Here is a 13,334-nt window from a genome sequence, read left to right on the forward strand (position 1 = left end):
ATGCACCACACACACAGACTCATTTACTCATCGAATGAATTACAACATATATTAGATTACAATATTAGAGTTAAAGGATTATTGAGGTGAACTGTACAATTGAAAGGAGGCTCTAGTGCCCTGTTGGACCTGGAAAGCATGAATACAAGATGAGGTGTGGTTGGACATGGATGCATACAGGTTCTGAAAGGCATCCTGTGGCACATTCTCCCACAGATGTTGTAACTGGGCCTGTAGATTCTGCACAGTTGGTCCCATGTATGCTCGATTAGCAATAATCTGGTGAAGGGGCCAGCCTAAAAAAGTGTTACAATCTGTCAGAAACAGTCCTGTAAAATCAAATGTAACAGAATTGTAGAGTTAGTGTTCTCCGCTAAGCATGCTGAGCTCCAGTGGTGCTGCATTAGCAGTAGTTTGAAAAGATGAGTTTCACCTGCTTCAGAGGAAGACCATGATAGTCTTCCCAATTCTCAGTTTCCAGCTCTCCCAGTGCTGGTGAAGTGGATCAGAAGGGGATGACTGGGCTAGGGGGTAGAACTGTTAACAACTCAATTAAAGCCATTAATACTCTTACAACGCTAACATGCTGAAATTCACGGGAAAGCAGTATGTAAACATGATGATCATGATGTGTCATTTACCTTTGTGGGAAATTGTGGGAATGCCCACACCTGTATAAGTTGTGAGGTGCTATGTTGTGAGTGAGGCAGAACACTGGCTAGTGTGCTCTTGGCAAGGTGATGTGAATTATAGAGTACGTTTGAGAGATCATGGGTGCAGGAGGGAACATTCCATTTCCAAAGTTGTTCAGGCATTAAAACCCACTGCGGATGGTGCAGAGAGTGGTAATGATCGTGACTGGTGGCTTCTGGCTAGAACTGTCCATGCTTCCAAGAGAAATGGCAAAAGTCATGGGGTATGATACTTCTTTTTATATATTAGTGTAAAACATAGCACTTGAAAGACACTTGGAGCGAGCTTGACTAGTCTATGAGGACGTCTGAACCATTCGAGGCCTAGCTGCACTCAAATGCCCTCAGAATGACAGCCTGCTACTTGAGTGCCAGAAGGGAGCAAAACAAAAACAACAACAAAAAAAACATGACACATTTCAGAGATTAGAGCGAGGGAATTGCTGGAGAGGAGAGACAAAAGCCGAGTGGAGAGGGCCTGTAATGGTAGCATGTGTCCACCGACAAAAAATGGGATGAAAACGAGAAGAAGTGAGGGAGCGGGCGTTTTTATCGTCTGCCTTGGCAGCTGGCTGCGAGTCCACTGGGAGAGAAGGGCACGCTGTGGAAGAAGGGGTGATGAAATGGAGGAGTAATAAAGTGAGAGAGGGGATATCTTAACACGTGTGTGTCTGCTGTGATCTGTGGACGTTTCTAGAGCTCATGTGAAGAGGATTTTAGGGGGCTGGGAGTGTCACATCAAAATCCGAGCAGGCCTGACATGATCCTCTGTGACGAACATTGTTTGCTGGAGCTCTGACTGTGTTCAGAACGAGCCCTTTGACGGTATTTACTGAACTGAGGAAGCGAGAGCACTGTATGGGTCACTGTTATATAGGGGCAAACTTCGGGAAGACGCCTCTGCCCCAATTCAACTAACATCATAGTGGCCATTATTAGTATTCCAAAAATATCTGATACTGATATGGAATATCTGCTTGACACAGCACTAACCAATATCATACAAACTGTCAAACATGGTGGTGGTAGTGTGATCATTTTCAGAACCATGGATTTTAATGTCTACCAAAAAGTCCTGACAGTTACACCCATGATTTGCCAATAGAACAGTACAAAGCAGAAGATGAAGCTCACCCTGGCCCTGTAGCCGAGGTGCCAACTCCAAGGTAGGGAGTACACTGTACACTTCCGAGACCTGATTTGATTTATTTACACAGCTAATGGAGAATACATTTGTGTAACTTGTGTCACTGGTTCGCATTGTTGCGAAATGGTATGGTCCTGCAGTGGAAAAAGCAAAATGAAGGTTTTGGCATTGCCTAGTTAAAGAACTTAAACACCTTTGGAAGTGCTGTGGCCTCAAAACACCTTTTTCACTGTGTTGAAACTGTGTTGAAAAACTGTGTTTTAAGCTGTGTGTTCAACACCCTCCCTCCCTCACCACCACCTTAACTCTCCTTACCTTGCAGCAGCATATTAGTTACACTGTGGGATTAAAATAGAGATGCCAGACACATTACGAGTTGGTGCATTTTAATTTGCGATGTAGTCGGGTGGGTTCTCCCTGGAGAGAATCGGTGTGGAGATCATTAATAACCATGAGCCCGAGATGCAGCGCTGGGATTTGAAATTCAATTAAAGCCTGTGTGTAATTTAGTGAAGAGAGAGACGGTGTTGATGCGCGTCAGTGCTCTTTCCAATGTCTCCTGTTTAAGCAGTTTGTCCCACCGCACAGTGATGACATCACGACAGACTCTTGTTATCTTGTGTTCTGATTGGTTGAGAGTGCAGGGAGAGGCTTTAGCAAGTGCTCTGACACTCAAATCACCTCTGTCAGTTAATTATCAGGTTCACCCAGGTGTTTTAGAGAAGGGGAGATTGTTGATTGTCCTTGTATTTTAGCCAAGTAGAAACAAATATAACATTTTGGGCTGTTCAAAGACTATTTTGGTGATTAAACTGTTGTTCTTGTTTACCATACAGGCTTGCTGTCCATTTAGCATGCATAATTCAATAAAACATGATATATATTTAGTGTGTTCTTTTTAAAGTAGTAAAACATACCAGTCCTGCTTATAATTTTATAAACCTTTCATAACCTTTTTAAAAAAAACACTTTTATTGTTGTGATTTTTGCCTCTGCAGTCACCTACGGGTTCAACTGTGCTATAGGCAAGGATGAGGTGTCTGCGTACACTTTGATGCACGGACACATCACGATATGCAAATCAGTCAATCAATAATACCGCCCCCTTAATGACATCCAATCATCTGCATCTCACCACTATTAGAGGCACACTGATCTGCCCAAACAGCTTTTCCTTCTGCCCTGCCCCTAAACCCATACATCACCCAGTGCCCCCTTTTTTTTTGCATTTTCAAATTTGAGCTGAGGGTGGAGTCAGCTAAAAATCAGGGGGTTTACTTAGTTGCCCTTTAAGAGAGTTTGAGCCTGGAAAAAAGAAAGCACACGACACACAATCAGAATGTCTGGCATTAATTGTAACCTTAGCAGTGTCCTGAAATCAACATATGGGTTCCCAAATAAATGTGGTCTTGGATTCAACTTGCCCCATTTTAGGGTCAGATAAATCCACAAATTGATGTGGAGTGTATTTCTAAAACATAATGTCAGTTATTCATACTTTGAGGCAAAATCAGGCAAAAAAATTATACCCTGCTCTTAAATAAACATGTAGTGATAGCAGTGTTATGCAATCATATTTAGTTCCTTTAATTCTTAATACATACGTAATAAACATATTATAAATGTTCTTACATTGGTTCACTTACCAGACTTTACCCATCCAGGCCAGAATGTTTCCTCAGCGTTGTGGGTTGACCTGGCTGGGTGTGTTCTTTGGAGATTTGTTTCCACATAGAAGAATCTCTTGTTGGATGTGACTGTGTCCTTCTGGAGTGCTGAGTTGAAAGACTGGGGTGAAGTCATTTTCCATCTTAGATAATTTGATGGTTCTGATTACCCATCTAAGTATCTAATGTCCAAGGAACTTTTTTAAATGCACTCTACAATTGAAATTTAAAAAATGTATAGGCATTTCATGGTTAAGTAGAAACTAAAGCACTTTACTTTCCTATTATTCTAATAATACCAATATCCTGACACCAACCTGCAGCATGGTTTCTTCATTATATTCGTTATAAATGTATTATATATATATTAATACTTTTAATCCTGCTCTTGCAGATCCATTGCTGTGCACAGTTTGTACATTTAATCCCTTAAATCCCCAGGCCTATTATATCCTAAGACTTATTGCTTAGTAATTACATAAAAAAAAAACAATGCAAAATTAATCTGTTCTTTAGTAAGAAACGGAAGTCTTGACTTGATATTGGTTCCTGGGCTATAACTATATATCAGCTGAGTGAGGTCTTCATAATACTTAACATACTATTAATAAGCTATTGTGAACAATGTTAATAAAAATAAGGAAAATTATTATCAAATCCTAATCTAGTTTTTTTTATTTAGAAGCTTTAATTCATTATGTAAGCTAATCTTTTTTTTTTTTAGCAAGAAACCAGTGCATCTTGAGGTGTGTTCAGTTATAAAGGGCATGAAGCTTCTGTTTTTTAATGGACTGAACATAAATGATGGTACAGAAAATCCAGTATGTATTTTTATATGTTCCAGTGGTGTCACATCACCCCTTTAAAATTGTGCACATGCCCAAACCATTATGTTAAATAATGTCTGATGGTGTATTTTATAGACTGTCCCAATTTATGTCCCATTTATTTTTTTAATTTAAGGTGTTATGTAAGCCTGTGTGTTATTGGTCGTGCAGTATAATTATACAAGTGAACTCTACGGCTACATAATTTTGAGAAAATGCTGGTAGAACAGTAAAGGAAGAAGAAGAAGTTTAGTCCTACACTTTACTGTGTTATTTTAATATATAATATATAATAAATATTCAGTATTTTAGTTTTTTTATTAGTATTTATTTAAGATGCTCAATATGTTATCCAGTTTTACCATATGATCTCTTCACTGTGCTGTGAGATATGGACTTCAAGACTCCTTCTCTGAGTTCTCAGGTAGGAAAACTGTAAGTTTAGTCAGTATTTTGTGCACTATCTGAGACATGTGTGAGCTTCACGAGGGCTGACTATTGTGTTTTACCAGACAGAAACCTATGGCACCAGTTTTATGATTAGAGCAGGCTAATTGAACAAGTTAAAACCACTTATGCCCATAAAGCCTCTTTAAAGACTCATTAAAGGGCAGTGCAATTAAACCAGCCCCTTCTGACACCAACAATCATGCTGCATTCAAAATGATTGAAATCTAAATTGTATCTCGTTCTGATGGCTTCAGGCTTTGGGCTTCTGAACTCTATGTATTTTCAAGGCTCTAAAAAGTGTCATAGTTCTTCATTAGTTCTTTAGATGTCAAGCGTGACCGTTGTTTAAAACATAAGAAATAATCACACGACACGCCAGAGTAAGAAGTATATAACCAATTGTATTCCCTTCTGTTAATATACACATATTTAGGTTCATCTCACTGGAACACTTTACAAGAACATTTAGAAAGAACAGGAGGGCGCCGGGGGGAAAGGCTCTGCGATGAAGTGAAACTAAAAAACGAGACAAACGTCAGCAGAAAACATGAAAAAGGAAAGAGAGAGAGACGCAAACGCGCACACATACACACACACACATACATACACACATACAAACATACATACATACTGATCGCTGCTCTGAGAGAAATTTTCGAAAGGAAAGTAGAAAAAAAAAACAAAAACAAAAGAATGGAAGGACCCTGAAGTATTACAGGCTGCCATGTTAAATGATGCACAGAAAAGGGTTCAAAATAGAGAATGATGGCATGATGATGCAGAAGACTGTGATCTCCTGAACTGATCAAAAGAAAAGAAAAAAAAACACATTTGGTAAGATCATGTTTGCTTTGTAAACCAGATTACATTTTGCTCTGTTGAACAAATAGGAATATATCAATTTCCGCTCAGTTTCCCAGGATCACTGATTATTGTATTTCTCTTTTTTTTTTTTTTTTTACTCCAAACAGGGGTTTTAAGTAAGGGAAACACATCTGTTTATCTTAGCAATGGGATGAGGTTCAAATATTTAGACATTTCACAAACTTTTTTTTTTTTTTAGATTTTTTTTCGGTTCTTTTCATTTTTTAGTTCTTTTAATAGAGCTGAGAAAATTGAAATACTAGAGTTCAAGTCGTACATCCTCAAAGGAACAAGTCTTCTTCCTCAACTTTCACGCGTGTAAGTGTTTTTTTTTTTAACGCTCGTTAAAGAAGTTCGTACCAATACAGTCCCTTCTTTGCCTCGTGAACCAGTGAGAACCAACAAGAACATCGCCTGCTATTCTTGAACCCTCACGTTCCCACTGCCAAACCAACAGTGTACACATTTTCCTGTGAAGCGTCTTTTCCCTTGTTGTTTATGACAAAATAGAAAAGGAAAAAAAACAAAGAAACCAACAGAAATCAAAGCACTCTGGTCCATAGGCTTTGTTGTTCCTTTATGTCGGTATGTAGCGGATGGTTGCTGTGATGTGGCTCTTTCAAGAAAATGCACAGGGAGAGGGAAACGTTGACTCATGTTGACAACCAAACAGTCCGTTATCACCTCAAAGCAGTGGACGGACATCACCTCACGCATCACCATCCATTTCCTTTCTGTGAGGTCCTTGAGTCTATACATATATATTTATATAGAATAAAGTCAGTTTTGCTGCTGAGAGATGTTTTTATATTTTTTCCGGTTCTTCATATATGGAACTGAGAGCAGGAATCAGGATCCTCAAAAGGGCTAAACGTGGAACCCCCGAAAAACACATGACGCATATCTGCTGGAACGAAGGACAGCTGGGGGTTTGGCCTCAGAGTTTTCGGTGGCTAAACGGAGCAACCGCAGATGTCAAGTAGTTCTCACGCTTCGCTAGTTATTCGTTTTGCGACTTTTTTGATATAATTTTTTTTATACTCCACAGAAACAGTTTTTGTCTCTTTTTCATTTATGAATACTACATGCTTGAAACACAGCAGAAGTTACGTTGCATCAGCTCCTGAGCACCAAAGACAAGTAGAGGAAACAAGAGTACGAGCCCAAAAAGGAGAGAGAGAGAGAAAGAGCGAGGAAGTAAAAGGAGAGAGGAGTCAGAGATAAATACTTATATAGCAGTGAGGGAGGCAGATTTGACACAAAGTTGATTTGGCAGTATTTTGGATTGGCAGGACCATTTGCAGAAACATTCGCTCTTCGTCTGTCTGTCATCTTTTGCCTACTCCAAATAAAGTTTAACGTTTAACTCTTCATTTTTTCCTTAATTTTGAAAAGCATTCTAGACTTGAGAGTCAAATGACAGTAATGTTCTTGATATACAGCTAGCCTTAAAAAAAAAGTCTTCAGAGGAAGGACAGAAGGAATCCCCTGGGCTTGGCACATAAAGGTGTTGCAAAGTCAAAGTCAGGTTAGGTGATGATCCTGAAGATCCAATATGTACTAACACAATATTTACAAAGAGCTAGCATCTAGTGTCTCGAATGATTACCATGGAAAAACTCCACTTCTCATTTACCCGACAGTACAAAAGTAGAGCAAAGACAGAATCTGTAATAAGGATCAACTATTAAAAATCCGGAAATAGAAGAAACAGCCCGAATCCTCACTTGCTCTCGCTTTTGCTCCTGGCTTTTTTTTAAGAGACAGAAACAGTCGGGAAGGGTGAACAAGAAGAGGACTTAAACCACTCGAAATGTGACCGCAAAGTGCCAACAAATGCCTGATCTTTTGCCTTCCCTCTACCCATACTACTCTTCCTCCCTCTTTCTCTCTCTTCCCTCTCTTTCTTTCTCTCTCTCACTCTTTTTTCCTCTGCCTCCATCTGTGGCAGGCCCGAGTTCAGACGTAGTATTCCTTGTCTTTGTTCTTCTTGCTCTTTGTGCCCGTTTTGGTCGTGCCGGACTGCTTCTCTTTGACCAGTGCTCCGTTGCTCTGTGTGGCTGAGTTGCTGATGTAGTTGCGAGTCTGGTCCACCTGGTAGGAGCCCTCGTCGCGGTTGCGGTATTTGTACATGGCGTAGAGGAGGATGAGGATGCAGAGAGCGGCTGCTGCCACGATTCCCACCACCATCCCTGTGGTGCTGCTGGACTCGCGGATCACCTCCACTGCTCCTGGGGGTCCTCGGTCTGGAGATGAGGGATCTGTGGTGGGGATATGAGGGAAATTTGGGGGGTAGGTTATACCGGGGATGTGCCTGTGTCTCCCGCCATGCTCGGGATCCCCGGAAGGCTGGGCCGGGGGTAGAAGCACCTGATCACGGTTGTTCATTTTGCCTGCCGGGATATTGTTGCCACTGTTGATGCCGGGTTTGACCCGTGGGACGAGTTGCTCTGGGTGTGCAGTGGGGGTAGAGGGGAGTGGGGGGCGGTGGGAATCGGGGTGCCGAGAGAAGTGGCGGTCCCCGCGGGTGTTTTCAGCGGCAGGGGGAGGGGGGATAACGGTCCGGTCGGTGACGAGGGGCGAGTTTTTGTAATAGTCCTCGTCGTCCGACTCGGTCATCTCGCCCGAACCGTAGGCCGAAACCTCCATAGCCTCTTCACAGTCCTCTTGGTCCAGCGGGCATGGAGCCCGGCCATTGGGCAGTGACAGAGACTCTTTGGTGGTATCGAGCAGTGTGAGGAAGGGGCGGTAGGTGGGGGGTGGAGGGATAACAGGGTAGCGTGTTGCAACTGAAGGGGGGTCTAGAGAATCCACGGTTATAATAGGCAACACTAATTCACCTCCTAGGATGAGAAACAGACAGGGCGGGAGGGGGAAGAGAGTGTTAGTAGAACCCTGAGAAAGGTGTTCTCCAGAGGTAAAATAAAAATCAACAACAGTGAAAGGAAAACAACAGCAACACAGGTATAACCATCATTAGAACAGCACTAAGACTTAAAATGAGGTTAGTTCAAGTTTAGTTAGTGACTTGTGATCTATTTATAATGCCATCTAAGACGTCTACTCTGTACTAACTCTCATTTCTAACCTAAATAACAACAGTAAAGTATATAAATACAAGTTAATAACTGGTGCATCATGGATATGGATACTATCGCATACGTATAGGTTATCTATACTAATTCTGCTAAGCTAAGCTGAAAGCTATTGTATCTGTGACTGCCATGTTACTGATTTATTACGTTATGTTAATGGCACAAATAACAGTTCTATAGCTAAATACAAATTCTGTCCTGACTGAGACTACACTAACTCTCACTTGCTATCTCCTGCCTCTGATTGGATGGGTTAAATAAGATAGCAAACCACGTAGTACAGGTCACTTACATCAACAAATTGGCCGCATGATTTTTGCATGAAAAAAAAAATTACAAAAAGAAAGCTGTGTAAGATTGTTCTCGGATAGTGATAAACAATGTTCACCCCAATTTTAAAAGAAAGGTAGAGTCTCTTTAATCAGCCATTCAGTTTTTTTTATGTCTCTCTGAGCTTATAAAGATAAGTATAATCCCTCTTTCCCATAGGCATTATCATGACTGAAGAGGACTTGGCTAATTATTATAATCTATATGCAAACCTCCCAGGTTCACCTCAGGATACTGAAGATGATTTCATATTTATACTCCCAGTACAGCATTTCCCCAAAATAAAGATCATATCGTTAAAGATAATTGTCTGTTTCCTTATTCCCCCAGAGTACGAATAACAAAACGAACATTCTAGTATTCCTTGGATACATTTATACATATGCTGTAATGTTGAAACACTGCTCAGTTATTCAGTTAGACATTTTATACACATCTGTGTTGGTTGGATATACAGTCAGGACCATAAGCAAATTTACTTTAGTACACCACCTCAATGGATTGCAAATGAAGCAAAAGGATGTGAGACATATTCAAGAACATTCTATTTTTTTGTGATAAAATGCTCTAGGGTTGCTTTTACATTGTGCTTTGGTTCAGTACCCGTCTTGCACGCTTTGACTAAATTAGGGATGAGATATCTGTGCACATAAAAATGTTTCCTGCTACATCAATAAATAGCAGGAATGTAGATATTTTCCCATGTCATAGCAGTGCCTCCACCATGTTTGACAGACTTGGGATATCTATTCTTTGTTTCTAACTTAGCCTACTTTCTTTAATTCATTATTTCTCCTTTACTTAAGTTATACATGGTTTAATTATAGGTGTATCTGTGCAGAGAATCTCCAGATCAAGCTTTAAATGTTTTCTATGCATCTAATCTGGTCTTTGAGTTCTTGAGTTTAACTAGTGGTAACTAGTAATTGCTTTTTGACATAAACCTTCCATATTTACTTTTACAAAGGCCACCGATTGTAGACTTGGGTAGGCTTGTTGATACTGGTGTGATTGACCAGACATTGTTAATTTTTTTTTTCACTAATAAAATAATCTTCTGCGTTGGTTTTATTTGGTCATTAAGGTTTTTTAACCGACTTTGCATTGCTTATTTTTTTAAATGCTTCTTTTTTTATATATTCCAAGTGCTACTTAGGTAAATGGAGACTTTTGTATGTACTCTGCATTCAGTTTCATTCATTGGAAAGTATAGTGGGTGGTAATGATTGTGATTGGTTGTGTCTGGCCAGAATTGTGTCTGTGGACAGATATCACATCCACATTTAATGAGGAGACCCATATGCAAATCATAGGACATAATACTAATTATTTTCCACTTATTTTTGTCTTGTCTACATTTTTGAGCCTGTGAAAATTGAGGGATATTGAAAAGAATGACTGTAATTTTTCAACAGTGAAGGAAATATATTTGATGAATCCATTGAATTAGAGCTGAAAGTAAACTTTAGTAAACTTCAATAACATGTTGATGGATTCATTTCCCATCCATTGAGGCGGTGAAATTAACCAAATATACATGGATCTGCCTGTATTGACAATAAATCAAACCGGGCACACTATATACAGTATCAGGTGAACACAGAAAGCTACTTTCTTTGAGTTATGAATTCAGTTTAAACATCTACAATTATAATATACTTATAGGTTTTTAACTTTTGATGGGGTGAATTAGTGCAGTTGGATATTACATCCTACAAAAGGTTAATGTACAGGGAAATGTGAACCCAGCATCAACATGGTTCAGATCAAACTCCCCAAACAACAGTCTCTTATAACCCAGTCAGAAATTTGTAGCACATAAAATAAGGCTACAATGTTCAAAACATTGCAAACCTACAAAGAACAGTTTATAAACATAGATATCAAATATACTGTAAATCTGTAAGAAGGATAAGATGAACTGAAGAAAGGAAAAGTTAGATATACTGTGATCCCACAAGCCCCACCCTTCTTATCCCCACCCTCAACCATACAACGTACATAGGTAAAATAGTTTGGCTATAAAGTGTGGGCTGTACTGTTGTGTGTTCATATCTCAAGTCTGAGAGCTGTGAGCCAGTACTGTGTTGGGTATAGCTTTAGTACAAGAATTTCCAGTCCTTGATACTTAGGATTATGTCAAATTACACGTTTGAGAGAGTCCAATAATTCTGAGGAAAGTTCCCTTTAGGGCTAAAATGAAAAGGATCCATTTGTCAGTTATTAGATTAGTGGTTATTAAATTTAAAAAATGTTTCTGTTTATATTGTTGGTTCTCACAGTGCTGTCAGACATACTTAGAGCCATAAAGCAATTTCTGGCCTTTATTAAAAATCTGCAGCATCTCCAATTACACGCAAGACAAGAACTCTTGATTTTAGTGCTGTGCCCTCGCGGAGTAGGTCATAAATCGATAAGAAAAAGAGGGAAAATAAAAGAGCAGAGATGGAACGCTGCATCTTGGAGATAACTATCGGAGATAGAGATAATAATCTCATTCTTAAGGGAGAAGAATAGCAGGGACTCTCAGATGTTCTCCAGTACACAGAGCCAGAGAAGCAGAGGAAGGCATATTTTAATATCGTAATGCAATATCACTGAGTAAAGGAACTGAGCTGTCACCCTTGGGATACTGCACAGCACACAGACTGCCCACACCATGAAATAGCCAATCAATACCATGTCAGTGAAAGAGTGTGTGTGTGTGTATTCATATATTATAATATCCACAGTGGACAGCCTGCAAATAGCTGACCTTCTTTTACTTAAGTGTTTTTTTTTCCTGAAATGACATACAGCTGGTGCTTGGTCAGCAATTCCCCATGAGAGAATTAAGCGATACTGTACACGTTACACGGATAGGCATCTGGATTCTTATTAAAATGGTGTGCATGTATAGAAAGTGTGTATGATCAGGGATTGAACTGCTGATACATTGCCTCAACTAGAAACTAGTTTAAACAGACCAGAATCTAAACCAAGGTACATATATTTGATAGACTGTACACTTGATTATCTCAAGTTAGTTTTAGGTTTCAAACTGTCTGTAGGCTGTGTCTATCTACACTTGACATTTATTGGTTTCTAGAATATGGTCAGTTCGGCCAGTTGCATTTCCAGGTGTTGTGCTGATTTCTGTCTCATTACGAGAATCTAACTTCCTGCAAGTGCACAGGCCTCACAGAACAATGAGATTAGAATAGTCAGAAGAGTTAACCTACAGCTACAGTAGATAAAGATGTTGTGAGCCCATAAGCCTGTGCTACTGCATGAAAGGGAGTTGGATTTCAGCACAACACCATTCCTTTTTTTCTTATGTAGTACCTCAACATCCTGTAATTGGTCCAAAACATATTTTAAAAAGTGTTTTGCTCTTTGTAACCAATCTGGACCAGATTTGGACTGAGGCCACCTCTTTTGAATGAACCAAATTTTGCTCCTTTGTGGCACATTTTACACCTGCTATTTCGATTCAGACCAAACAGAACAAGGTACAAAAAGCTAGGTGTAAAGTTACTCAGCAGTCTGCCACCCTTTGTGCAGCAGTATAACACATACACAGACATTTATGTCATGTAGAAGACAATGATATCCAGTAGGACTTACAAAAGTACTTCACTTTTCAGTCAGAAACTGTACATGCAGTAGCTGGTGTTAATATGCTAGAGTCAATCTTAGATACTGCCCAATACAAAAGTCAGTATGGCTAACTAGAAACAAGATTTTATGCTTTGTGACCTTTTTTACACCCTGAGGACTGCAATTTGTTAACTATGTGCACAACAATGCAAACTGTCTGAGTTGTTGGTTAGATATAACATGGTGAAAATAGCTATGAACCATAGATTTTAAAAGATTAACTGCTCTTGAAAGAGATGGTCTTCATCTGTTTAAAGATAAACAGTGACTGTTACAGATGCCATTCAGACACCATGGAAAGATAGTTCCACTACCTTAAAAACCAAGACAGAGAAGAGTTAAGTAACTTGTCTTCCATGCATATTGAAGGATGTCGGGTCAAGCTAAGTCATACTTTCAGCTTCTATCCACCCTTGCTCATTGGGACTCAATAGGAATATAGGCACTAAATATTCTATAAATCTCCAGTTTTACATCCAGACTTGAGCCTGGTACAGTGTGTGTTACTACTCTGACAGCAGGTAAAGTAGCAGACTGAAGTGGGTCTAAGGTTAGACTCAGAGAAGTATAAAAAATCCTTTAATAATAACTCTGTCAAGTCAAAGTGGTGCAGCAGCTCCACC

At 39.6% G+C, this 13,334-nt stretch overlaps 1 protein-coding gene across 17 annotated transcripts in view; it reads right to left on the reverse strand.

Moving 5' to 3' along the window:
- Positions 1–5,164: 5,164 nt before the first annotated feature.
- LOC103040758 (neurexin-2) overlaps positions 5,165–13,334 on the reverse strand; it is an 848,474-nt gene continuing 840,304 nt past the window's right edge. For 16 of the 17 annotated variants that reach the window (XM_022681896.2, XM_022681890.2, XM_022681895.2 and 13 more), the window contains one exon: positions 5,165–8,490. In XM_022681896.2, coding sequence (XP_022537617.1) covers positions 7,607–8,490 — 884 coding nt within the window. In that variant the 3' untranslated portion in view covers positions 5,165–7,606. The remainder of the gene's footprint in view (positions 8,491–13,334) is intronic. The other variant, XM_049472607.1, reaches the window with a different exon arrangement.

The sequence above is a fragment of the Astyanax mexicanus genome, chromosome 25 (genome assembly GCF_023375975.1).
Source record: "Astyanax mexicanus isolate ESR-SI-001 chromosome 25, AstMex3_surface, whole genome shotgun sequence".
In the NCBI taxonomy this organism is placed as follows: Eukaryota; Metazoa; Chordata; class Actinopteri; order Characiformes; family Acestrorhamphidae; genus Astyanax; species Astyanax mexicanus.